The sequence below is a fragment of the Paramormyrops kingsleyae genome, chromosome 23, assembly GCF_048594095.1.
Source record: "Paramormyrops kingsleyae isolate MSU_618 chromosome 23, PKINGS_0.4, whole genome shotgun sequence".
NCBI lineage: Eukaryota > Metazoa > Chordata > Actinopteri > Osteoglossiformes > Mormyridae > Paramormyrops > Paramormyrops kingsleyae.
This window is the reverse complement of record NC_132819.1, coordinates 8,287,547-8,300,998: the sequence shown is the minus strand read 5'-3', so window position 1 is coordinate 8,300,998 and position 13,452 is coordinate 8,287,547. Positions and strand designations below refer to the sequence as shown.

The 13,452-nt window shown below is 43.6% G+C and overlaps 1 protein-coding gene across 3 annotated transcripts in view; it reads right to left on the bottom strand.

The window, feature by feature from the left end:
* Positions 1 to 7,577: 7,577 nt before the first annotated feature.
* Positions 7,578 to 13,452, bottom strand: part of LOC111854305 (potassium voltage-gated channel subfamily KQT member 4) — a 46,652-nt gene continuing 40,777 nt past the window's right edge. For all 3 annotated transcript variants that reach the window (XM_023832159.2, XM_023832160.2, XM_072705566.1), the window contains one exon: positions 7,578 to 13,118. In XM_023832159.2, coding sequence (XP_023687927.1) covers positions 12,915 to 13,118 — 204 coding nt within the window. In that variant the 3' untranslated portion in view covers positions 7,578 to 12,914. The remainder of the gene's footprint in view (positions 13,119 to 13,452) is intronic.

The window sequence follows — 13,452 nt, the reverse complement described above, 5'->3', positions numbered from 1 at the left end:
TTTTGGTGCAGAGCCTGAAGTGATTTCTGAACCCCCAACTATCTCTGCATGTTTCCTTTTATTGTGATCCCATCTTCTTCTGTCTCTTCTCTAACACACAATTCTGGATTCTGGATGCACTGTGTGATCATGACTATGCAGCGCAGATCCTGTCTATAGAGGAACAGCCTGATGCAGCACATAAGGAGTCTGCTCATCTGGAGGAAGAAAACCAAAGTGTGATAAGAGAGCAGCTTCATCTCCGACGCTTCCAGTGTCAGCCTCAGTTGATTACATTTTACACTGGATTTACCCTCAAAGCAGTCATCCTAGCTCCAAAACCTCCGGCAGAGTCTACAATTAGTAGTGTTGTAGTACTTGAGACCAGTCTTCCTCTTGAGACCACTCTCAAGAGCACATTTTTGCGGTCTTGGTCTCCTCTTGGAATGTATTTGATTTTTTCTCAGGCATAGAGACTTGAGGTTTCATTTCAAGACCAGTCAAGACCACTTAGCAGAAAGCCTCAATATTTAATACAACAGCTTAGAAAAACATCTGTTTGCTAACCTTTAGAACTTACAAAAGCGAAATGTGTTGATTTTCGCATGAATTAATCTGAGGCTTGTGACTTAGGATGGGTATAATGCACAAATATGAATCGCTTATCTTTGCAATCGAGATAACTTACTTGATCTGTATGTAATGAGGCATATGCACTCACCTAAAGGATTATTAGGAACACCTGTTCAATTTCTCATTAATGCAATTATCTAATCAACCAATCACATGGCAGTTGCTTCAATGCATTTAGGGGTGTGGTCCTGGTCAAGACAATCTCCTGAACTCCAAACTGAATGTCAGAATGGGAAAGAAAAGTGATTTAAGCAATTTTGAGCGTGGCATGGTTGTTGGTGCCAGACGGGCCGGTCTGAGTATTTCACAATCTGCTCAGTTACTGGGATTTTCACGCACAACCATTTCTAGGGTTTACAAAGAATGGTGTGCAAAGGGAAAAACATCCAGTATGCGGCAGTCCTGTGGGCGAAAATGCCTTGTTGATGCTAGAGGTCAGAGGAGAATGGGCCGACTGATTCAAGCTGATAGAAGAGCAACTTTGACTGAAATAACCACTCGTTACAACCGAGGTATGCAGCAAAGCATTTGTGAAGCCACAACACGCACAAACTTGAGGCGGATGGGCTACAACAGCAGAAGACCCCACCGGGTACCACTCATCTCCACTACAAATAGGAAAAAGAGGCTACAATTTGCATGAGCTCACCAAAATTGGACAGTTGAAGACTGGAAAAATGTTGCCTGGTCTGATGAGTCTCGATTTCTGTTGAGACATTCAAATGGTAGAGTCAGAATTTGGCGTAAACAGAATGAGAACATGGATCCATCATGCCTTGTTACCACTGTGCAGGCTGGTGGTGGTGGTGTAATGGTGTGGGGGATGTTTTCTTGGCACACTTTAGGCCCCTTAGTGCCAATTGGGCATCGTTTAAATGCCACGGCCTACCTGAGCATTGTTTCTGACCATGTCTATCCCTTTATGACCACCATGTACCCATCCTCTGATGGCTGCTTCCAGCAGGATAATGCACCATGTCACAAAGCTCGAATCATTTCAAATTGGTTTCTTGAACATGACAATGAGTTCACTGTACTAAAATGGTCCCCACAGTCACCAAATCTCAACCCAATAGAGCATCTTTGGGATGTGGTGGAACGGGAGCTTCGTGCCCTGGATGTGCATCCCACAAATCTCCATCAACTGCAAGATGCTATCCTATCAATATGGGCCAACATTTCTAAAGAATGCTTTCAGCACCTTGTTGAATCAATGCCACGTAGAATTAAGGCAGTTCTGAAGGCGAAAGGGGGTCAAACACCGTATTAGTATGATGTTCCTAATAATCCTTCAGGTGAGTGTATTTCAAACATTTTCCACAAAAAAGCACCCCCAATAATCCATAAACATCGATATTATTCATCTTAGATGGAAAATAAAGTGCATATTCACTTCTGCAATGATCCACACGCTACCCTTCTGGGGAAAAAAATTATAACTTTATTTTTATAAGCCTATAAATAAAGGGATAGATAAAATACTTGAGTTCTAGAAATAACAACAAAATGCAGTATTTCAGAGGTATTGTATGCCCATAGCGACCCCCCCCCCCACAAAGGTATAGACACCTTATCTGTGTGTGTGCACTTGGTAGAGGGGGTCTTCGTGCCCCTACCCCCGAACACGCCCGCATGATGCCACTATCTCTGACTCCAAGCAGAATCTCATGTGGCTTGCTATCAGCCCTCAGTTTGCCGCCTAACACCCGTGATTCTTCAGTCCCCAGAAGAAACCTCACACCAAGTAAACGCCCCCCTCCCTCGCCCTACCAACCACCGCCCCACCCTTTGTCGAGAGCCGCATGGGGCCTCTCTGGAATGGTGAATGCTGTCACTTTGTGTAGGGAAACTGCACCCAGAATGGAGTGTTTGTTTCATATTTAACATTTTGAAAAAAAAGGCTTCTTTCACCCACCCCCCCCCCCCGGACAGCACGCTCCCCGTTTCTCCATGTCGTCATGTGGTGCCTAAGAATCGGTGGCCAAGCCTGGCAATGTGGGTCAGACCCTCACACTGCATGTGCTGAGCAGAATGTCCCTCACGGGAACATACAGTACTGTTTGCTCGCTTTCCAGGGGGCAATTAAGACGCCAATGTGGACGATATGAAGGCTGATCAGCCCTGATCAGGCCGCTGTCTCAGTCACCCTCTTAATTACCTCCCTTGGTCAGTCACTCTCATCACCTGCCTTTGGTGTCAGGCTGCTGAACTCATCGCCAGATGTATTTCTCCTTTATAAGACATCAGGGGTGTTGCTAGGTCTGTTTTTTTTTTTTTGGAGGGGGGGGGGCTATGGATATTATCTTAATTATAGTGTTCTCATTCATTTTCATCAAAATCAGACCCCCCCCCCTGAAGGCTGAGCTGCCCTGTTCACAAAAACCTCTGATCAGAAAGTTGTTGGTTCGAGCCTGGCCTCAGCACATCTGCGGGTTGCTGAACAAGGCCCCTAAGCCCCAGCTCCATGGGTGCTGCTGTGGGTGGCTGCCCATCACAGCCAGATCACTCTATACAGAGAGCAACTTGGGGGGAGGCGAGAGGACAAAGAGAATTTACCCATGGGGATCAATAAAGTATCTATTATTATTACCAAATCTCTAGTGACACTCTTGCAATACACACAAAATTAATACATCCTCACTAAGCATCTCAGATCTTTGACTCTATAAGTTGACCTATCTTGATAGGGTCCAGTCTGTTTTTACATTTTTAAGCCCCATTGAACATAAAATATATACACACACATATATATACACACACACAATTGACGCACAATCAATACATTAAGGGCCCATGTTACCCTTGTCCTTCACATCACCAGCTTCCCTTCCAGACTGCAGTGTTTGTGTCTCCAGGCAGCACTGGCCTGACTCGATGTTCTCTCACTGCTAACTCTGAATGTGGCCTTTGCTCGAAGGCGGGTCAGTGGGGGGGTCAGAGTCCACTGGAGACTCTGAGGAGAACCACTGTTCTCGAGCCAAACCTTCCCCGGTCAGGAGAACCAGAGCCTTTGCAGTCCATGGGTGCCTTCTCAGATGCCTGTGGAAAAACTGCATTATGACAGAATCCATGGAAACGGACAGAGAAGGGCCCAACAATTTCCTATTGGGTGGGAGAAGCTGATCTGAAGGGACAAGCAGAATAGCCGGTAATTTGTCCACAACAACCCCCTCGATTTTCCATTCTGAGCACTTGTAAGAGCAGAACTGAATCTTCATGAGTGCCAGCGGAACCCAGGCTGATGCAGATTACTCATCTCCCTTGAATTACACAAAACTTGAAAACTCGACAGGCCTACCAGTCATCCAGGACATGACCCCGTATCTCAAGGCTAATCAAATCTGGCAAAGGCTGCAGCCGTCATGCTGACAAAGACCCTCCCAAAACTTCACTTCTTAGCATTACCTTCTGTTTCAAGGGGGTATTTCACAAAATCATGGAAGATCCAATTCCTCTTTGGTAAAGTAGCTGCAAACGACATCTTGCTGTAGCTCCCAACCATCCAAGCAGTATAGTTTTATCAGGAAGACAGTGACGGACGATGTCCTTCTGACTGCAGACTCCCGGAAATTCCACAGATAGACTATCTCTGCTGTTGAGGTACAATAAGAACAAAGGCGGCAGGGAATTCATAACCACGAGGAAGACATAACAATCCTCTAATGTTCTGCCAGAGCTGCCAGTGTTTTTGGGGTGGGTGGGGGCAGAGCAGGGTTCGGCAGATAAGGCAGGCAGAGTGGCTTTACGCTTCACGAAGACAAAACGTGCTTTTTTCATTGTAAGTGTACACAGCAGCCAAGGGTGCCAAGGTTACAGGCCCAGCGTGTCGAGAATTTGCACATTTGCCCTGTGTTTGTGGATGGACCCTCCAGGTGCTTGAGTCTCTGTACGAAGTAATTCTGTTGACACGGAATAAGACTCTTAATTGACTCAGTGTGGTTCCGTATCAGTGCTGGTCTGTTGGGTAGGGGCGGGAGAGAACCCTATGATCCAGACGAATAAACCAATGAACTGGGGAGGTGGGTCAAAGGTGACAGATATTTAGGGTTCCCTGAGGACACCGTCCAGAACGCAGAGCTGTTAGATACGTCTCACTCACCCTGTACCTGCAGGAGCTGTTTCATAAATCCTTGTTCCCAATTTTATGATAATATATCCTTTGAAACCAGACCAGAACAACAATTTGTAGCCAATCCACTTCCCTAAAACTGCATTTTCTTTAATAGGAAACTGCATAAACATTTAAGGCAGGGTTTCCCAAGCCGGTCCTCGCGGACCCCCAGACGGTCCAGTGTTTTTCCTCCCTCCCTGCCAAAGACTCCACACTGCCTGGGGTTCCCCAGTGACCAGTTTGCTAAACACTGATTTAAGACACCCAGTTGCTAAAGACTGGTAAAGAGTATTGTGACCTTCTAAAGGTAAAAGCAGCTACAGGAACGATAATAGTTTTTAAAAATGTTTAAATGTCTCTTACTATATTGACAAATATACATCAAAACTTCAAACATTAAAGACTTTTACGGTGCCAATTGAAAAATTGCAAATTATGTGAGTGGAAAAAGTAACTCCTCCTCTTTCACTCTGCAGCCACTCTGGGGGGAACCTAAGCTGGACAATTTAGGAAAAATGAGGTAGGTGTCTTTATTCTTCACCCTCTAGTGCAGAAAGGCCAAGAACTGTGAAGGTGAAGGGAGACAGAGATTGTATCCAAAACAACTTACTGTTTCTGATACAAACTTCCACTATGGGGCCATTCACACACTGGAGAATGTAGAGACACCAATTCACCTGGCTGCATGTCTCTGGACTGTGGGGGGGAAACTGGAGTAGCCGGATGAAATCCCATGACAACACAGAGGGAACATGCACAGGAACCCTGGTACCAGAGGTGTGAGGCAACAGTACTAACCACTGAGCGACCATCTGACCTCGAAGGGTTCTTGAGATTAAACTAAAAGTGCATGGATGTAATTATTGTAATATGGGTTCACTTCACATACATATTACAATGACCAATAAAATGCTTTAGAGGGTACGACAGTGTTTTTATACAATGGAATCTTTGTCTCCCATGTGTTAGCAGTAATAAGGTAATAAACATCATTGAGCCTTATATATGTCCCTGAGTGCCAAGAAAACCTGCAGTGCAGACGGTGAAACATTCCATAGCCAGTCAGTTCTCTCTGAAGGTCCCCCTCAAACAAAACAATGAATTAAATAAAACTGCTGTAATCCGCCTGTGGCAGAATTTATCTTTTATCCCATGAATCACCATTTAATGAATGCATAATTAAAGTAATGAGAATGGATGTCATTTCAGGCATATAATTTCCTGTATTTTGGGAGGATTTCCACAAAAATATGTTCAGATTACCCTGTGGTTTCCAGTTCCTTTTATTTGATTATATCTTAGTTATTGGAATGATAAAGAATACAAATTACTATAATTAAACACTAATTTTATTGTTGGTTACATGAGAGAACGGATAGGTCATCTGAAATTCACTGACACATAGGAGGGAAGATATTAAATGGTCATTATTTTAAAGGTCCAACATCGAGACAAAGTATCAAATGAGAAGAGTGATGTCATAAAGAAAACTATCAATGAAGAATCTAATCAGATGACATCCTCACACCTGCAGGTACGATGACAAACACGTCACAGGCCTGGCTGCACTTTGTATCCAAGGCTTTTGATGCCTTCAGGAACTGAAATTAAAATAAATTACAGCTCAGGTTTGATTTGTGTCTTAAGCTACGTAACACGTGCAGAATGTCTCAGGGAGTCTAGCTGCACCAAATGTCATAACAGCTTTCAATCCAGCAGCCTCCGAACCTCGGTCTAAAGCAGCATTTACTGTTATATACAGGAGCAGAGCAGCCATTTGGAAGTTCAGGAAATTCCCTGCTGGCCTGGTCTAATGAGGGGAGGTCGCTGGCCAAATATACCAAGGGAGAACCCCCCCTCCCCACTGGTGTCAAAATGTGCCAAATATACCGCTTGACAGCAACATCCTGGGCTAATGTTTTTTTTTTGGCTGGTCCGGTCCTGGTTATGCATTTGAGGTTTACAAACTGATTTTGAGAGAGTACACTTTAAACTTTATGGAAAACACCAGGTATGCAGTAAAATTATGGGTTTGAAACCCCCTCCATCTGAAATTTGTTTGCTCCCAACCAGGCACGCAGTAAAGTAACAAGTTTGAATGCCCTCGAAATTTGACGGATCTCGAAAACACATTTAACTCACAAAGACCACCGTCACAGTATGAGCTGTGCAAAGTAGGAGAGGCATATATGTCTGTGAACTCGTAGGCCTGTACCAAATTCAGCAAACTGTGCAGTTAACATTATGGTGATGATATCCATCCATCCATTTTCTGTACCTGTCCTATTTTGGGTCGCGGGGGGTCCGGAGTCTATCCCAGAGTGGGGCGCCAACCCATCGCTGAGAACACTCACACACCAGTCACTCACACACCAGTCACTCACACATGCACACCTATGGGTAATTTGGTAACTCCAGTCAGCCTTAGCATGTCTTTGGACTGTGGGGGGAAACTGGAGATAATGGAGGAAACCCCACGACGACATGGGGAGAACATGCAAACTCTAACACATGTTCGTTTATTTTAAAATTTAATGTATTTAATGAAATTATGATAGTTTATTTTCCTTTGATTCTTTTGAGGTTTGCTTAGTTCTTTCCATTCAAATGTTGCTGCATTTTCTCCACAGGAATACTGTACATCTTACATATGCCGTTCATCCATGGCCCTAATGTTTAACAATAATGTCAAAATATTCATTGTTCTTCCAAAATGCCTTTGACAAGTGGTTTCATCTTAAGCTACCATGGAATTCGCAAATCTGCGTCATTGCCACACAAACAGTAATTAAAAAAAAAACAACAACATGATTCTTAGTGCTAAAATTAGGGCACCAACAGTCACGGGACGATATTCAGTCTTCAAAAAACTTTATTGAGACATAAATAATAAATTAACCAGGTATTATATTGAGGTACTATTTCAAAATGATAACATTTAAAGAACGACTAGCTATACAAGTGATCTTCAGGAATAATGAGGTAATTATTTCCTCAATCGCACTGGAAGACTCTGATTAATTCTTTAGCAATTTATTGCTTTACAGGCATTTTTCGTTTTAAATTATCATAACTGTTATATAAGAAAGATGCAAACACGGAAAGGTGTGATCTGGGACAAATGTACATTCAAGCAATCGACAGAATTGAAGAGAAAGAATACATGCAGAGAGCTTGACCATGCACATCACCGCGGTACAATCCCCCGCGGTAAGGTAACCCTCGGTCCCGCCTCTCATAGCCCCGAGTAGACCGGACAGTCTGGGGCTCCACCTAGCGGCTTTCCGCGGACTCGCTCGTCCAACGCATGCAGAGTGAAACGCAGGCGGGAAGGAGGTTAGTCTACTATACTGTAATATAATGGCATTATTCTGCAGGGAGAGGTTTACCGTGCTCAGGGTGGTTGTGGTCAAAATGCTAAATTAATAAGTATCGTTTGGTAAGCATTCACGAGCTCAATCGTAGTAATATAAGATTAAGCGACCATTCCCATTTCTATAATTTATTTTTTGTAAATTCTAAGAGTAAAGGGTCTGAAACGGGCAAAAGGGATTATATTTACTTAAACTGCATCCGCAGTGGCAATTTTACAATAACCGCTTCACTGTCTCCCCGGCGATCACACCTATTGCCGGCAGTCTACCTACTGTTAACCACCGAAACAAAAATCAGTAACTAAAACATGGGATTGCTTCCTTCAGGTTATGTTTATGAATGTCCAAGCACGTGTTAATCGACAGGTCTGAAAGTGTATTTGGTTTAAGAGGAATAGCGTACGCATATCCTTGTTTTCACTTAAGTTGAGCCCTTCATCGTTTGAAACAAATTGAAAACAATACACAATAGTCTAATACATAAACTGTAATCGCATTAACCATTTAAAAAACGGCAGCAGTCAATTAATAAAATGCCGATAAATTGGAAAAAAAACGCCAGGATATTTAATGGAAATTATTAACCTATTAAAAGCCAATTTCCTAGCAACAATTTGGCTTAAACATATTAAAACTTGCAATTATGAATCTTTAGTAATTTGCATTGTAGAGACTCATTCAATGTCCACCGGAGCATGTGCATTTAAGACCCCTGCAGCGCACGTGCAGTGAGGAGCAGGGCTGAGAAATGCGGTCCCTTAGCGCGCGCCTCGGCGTACAGTACCACTGTGACAGCAGGACTGGGTTTCCTCTTTTAAGTGAAGAAAATGATGTCAGTCTGCAGATCGTTTGTAGTTCATTTCGTTCACGGAACAGATCAACCAAGATATTCTCACTTTCTCCACCCTCTGGTGTACTGATGTACAGAAGTGTGAAAAAGACAATACGGCCAATAAAATGTAATTAAGTACAAACTATATCGAACTATAAAAATATATAACGAATCCGTATTATTTATAATTATCCATAAATATATAATTAAAGTTACATAAAAATAAAATTTGATAATTTTATTAAACATAAAGGGAAAAATATCAAAGAGAGACGACGTTTTCACTGAAGAGTGTCAGGATTTCGATCTCTAGTTTCATCCAAAGCACTTCAGGGGGATATTCTACCAAGCAGGATTTCTTGCTTAGATGAATAACTTGTCAGATTTAAAGTAGTCTGTGCTAAATGCAAGTCAACGACGATAAAGTCCATTTAGCCCAGACTACCATCAATCCAAGAAGTTATCGGGCAAATCAAGAAATCTTGGTGTATGGAAAATCCCCCAGATCTCATTAAGGTGTTGATTAAAACAAAACAACATTTGACAGATATTTCAGGACAATAGCTGACAACTACGTCGTGCAAAATACACGTCAGATCAAGTTAAAGTAAGCCTATGTTTTGTGAGCAGGACAGTGATCCCTTCTGTGAACGGATGGTATCGGCAAGATTTTAATTTGAAAAAGTTACTACTACGGAGCCCCTTTAGGGAACTGTGCAAAAAAAATTAACATTATGTTACTTTCGCGCGCACCAGAGATAACTTCGCGTGCGCACGCGAATGAAAGAGCATTTTTTTTTTGCACAGGTCCCTTCAGGTGCTCCGTAGATTACAAAAAACGACAGGCAAAAAAAACAAAAAACAAACAAAACAAAAAACAGCATAGTTCTGGGCAATGGAAACACGCTGGCTTTTTTTCTTATTTTGTTAATTAATTTAGCTAATTATTTGGATTGAAAATGACCTCACTATGATTTTACTGTCCATTGGGTGCTAACTGATATGTTTTCTCCAATACAGTTGAAGCATCTAGGACTTTTGTACATCAACAACCAGCTAGCCACTCTGCTTTAAATCTCACTCCTACAGCAAAATGTATCACCTGAGCAGAAACAAATTACGATACACTGTCCTCGTTGATGCCAGTATGTTTCTTTAAACAAAATACTAGCTTTATTCACCTTTTGAATACAATCCGAGACATTTCACTCATATAATACTTTTTGTTTTACTATGGCTTTCAATAACATACATATTACTAAGAAAAAAAACTATAAAATATATTGTCTATATAAGCACCTACAAGTCACGTGTAAGAAAACCAGTGGAGCAGAGCAGATCATAAAAAAATAAAACTGAATTTGCAACATTTACAAAACAATCGTGTGATAAATCTCTGTGAACAGAAACAAATTATGTGATACGAGTGCAGGGTATTCCAGTTCCGTCCATTAAAATAACGAAGTGAATGCCACTAGGAGAACCTCTACCAAAATAATCAAGCTAACACACAGTTCAGGTGCACTACTGATTTGGATCTTTCTTAACATGTCAAACCGAGCTGTCGGTCTGAAAGGAGTCGGCAGCTTCTTTCCGAAGCGGGAGAAATGAGTTCAAGTTTGCGGAATATCCTCCTGAGACCCCACCCATTCATTTATGTCCATTGTAGTGGACATTTTTTTTTTTGCATCTATCTTTTCACTGATGTAAGGAAACATTTATTCCTGTTGTGCACTAAAGAGGACATGCTGTAAATTAAAAATAAAAAAAAGAGAAAATCATAAGACGTCATGTAAGACGTCTCATTTCCTCCAAAGACAAATACCCTAAAATTGAAGGACACTTTTTTCCTTGGGTCTCAGGAGGATATGTTCTGTCTGGGCCAGGCACTCAGGTGCTTCTCCATACCAAGAACACAAAGGTCGTACTTGAGGTCTTGGCTAGACCTGTCTTGCTAACTTGCCTCCCAATGATGAACTTGGGGTGCCATGAATCATGGGATTGGTCTTGTTAGGTGAGGATGCCAACGACACATCTTTGATATTTGGGGTGGGGCAAGAACGACATCTGGGGATTTTTACCTTCCTCTGTACTCCTGTTCTTAGGATTGGAGCTGGTCTTCCGTCATGGACGAAGACATAAAGCGGATACACAAGACCCCGAGAACACAAGTACGGTCAAGTATGCATATTGAGAAACACCCTCAGTCATCATGGTTGCCATGTGGTCATGTGACTGTGCCTAAACCTATGCAAGGACAGGTTATGAAGTCATATTGAACTTGACATGTAGTTAATGTTTCCAGTACAAACGACAAGAGCGCGACAGCAGATGTTGGTGTTGTATAACCGGGTAGGGGCCACCTGAGTGGATTGTGCCACAGCGGCGGTTGAGGTGCTGAGCAGGCGACTGACGTGCCGCTTAGTGTTGATGTGCTCGGTGGAGTAAGGGGTTGGGTCCTGCCTCACAGTTTAAGGCCACAGCGGTAGATTTACACAAAAATAGTGTAAAAATAAATGTAAAACGCAGGTGGCAACCTTAATACAGAGGTGAGAGTCAGGATGATGCTGTATGTAAAAAAAGGACGGCGTGATCTGATTAGGGGAGAAGATCCTGGCCTCACTACAGGTTACGCAACAGCCCTGATGGATGTCCTGGTCAAGGTGTATGGTAGGACACCGGCATGACGACAGAGAAATAGGGCCATGCAACGAGAAACCGAGCTGAAGGAGATGACAGAGGTGAATCACAAACCTCTTCCCTAAACAGAACAGGATCAGAGTGACCATCTCTGCTCCATTACCGCTGCTCACGTCCAAACCTTCTCCATCGCATAGCAGAATCTTAGGGAAGGCTTGTTTTTACTCAGTTTCTTTCTGAACATTGTGATTAAACTGAAATCTGCGATGGACATGCGAGGAAGGGGAATCAACGCAAAATGCCCCTCCTGTAAAGAATTTGTAGATGGACCAGTAAAAGTCACTGTGGGGGCAGAGTCAGTCGAGGACGAGGATGGATTTGCCGAGCGGCTTCCTGCTTGCCCCCTCGTTCAGGTGCTGAGTCACAAACCCGAGGCCACCTGTCCGCAAACACTCCACAGTGACGGTGACAAAAGGACATGCAGTACATTCCCTGGAAGCTCCCAGGCTATCAGCAGAGAACATCTGAGCCCAGTCAGGAAGCGAGATTCTCCAATTTCAGTGCCGAAATCAAACAGATCTGTAAAAAATATCGCATTTTCCCCAACCCCAAAACGGATTTTTTTTTGTTCACATTCTCTGATATTAATTCATAGACAACATAAGGAGAAAAACCTCAGAACAAAGGAACCGAAGAATCTGCCAGCCTTACATTGTGTGCCGGCTTGTGCTTCTGAGCCAGGCGACCGAGACAGACGGATGCATGAAATAACGCTTGCATATCAGTAGTTGGGGAGTGCCCGGTCACGCCCGTTCACACCCGAGCTGAGGAAGAAAGGCTCGTCGCAGCGAATGGTCTTTTCAGCCATGTCTCTGCTTAGACGTCGGCCCTCTGTGGAGAGTCGTCACGGCTCTGGTGACGATGCCATGAGAGGAAATGGCCAGGAGAGGGCGATGCACGAAATATCAGAAAGGCAGGAAACGAAAGAAGGGGAGAGGTTTAAGAAATGGCACAGGGAATTCTGGGTAGGATTTGTTTCAGGAAGAGGCATTACCAGGATGCCAGTAGTCATCAGCCTGGGTGGGGGGGGGGATGGTAAAAGTTATTTCATAATTTAGCGATTCTATTAAATCACTAATGATTGGTTACATTCCGTCTGTCTCTGTTGGGTGAGCAGCCAATCCGGCTGGGTGGGCACCGCCTACCCATAGCCACACCCACCCGTAGCCACGCCCCTGGGTTCTAATTTCATGTATGAGAGAAGAGGAAATAAATGCATGTCATTCAGATGGTGAGGGTTTGGAATGAGGGCGAGGTGGTGAGGTCAGCCTTCCAGAATTTCCCCTCAGTCCATGGTGCTGCTCTCAGAGCGGGAGATGTTGAGCGTGTTGGCAGATGGGAAGAGCTCCTGGTGATCAGTTGGGCTGTGATAGTCGGAGGTGAGGTCGGCCTCCAGCAGGGAGGACAGGGTGACGTGCGAGGAGCCCTTCTTCAAGCACTGCGTGTAGAAGTTCAGCAGCATGTCCAGTTTGCTCTCGATGGACTGCACCTGTGGACCACGTGCCAGTTAACACTCTGCTTTCGTTTGAAAATGACCTGAAGCAGCCTCACAAACATGCTGCATATTTACTGGAGCAGCCCAGGTGAGGTCAGGGTAAATCAAGGGAACAACCGCAATTACACCCCCACATTCAGGCATTCCGACCCACACCTGTGTGGTCTACACCTTTAATGAGTAGACGCTGTAGATCAGAGTTCTGCCAATGAGGTCATCAGGATTATGGCCTGGTTATGTCCTACAGCAACTCATTCTGCTCATGTTTCGCCTTTTAATACCACTAAACTCCACTAAACTCATTCCCACAATATATGACTGACCAACA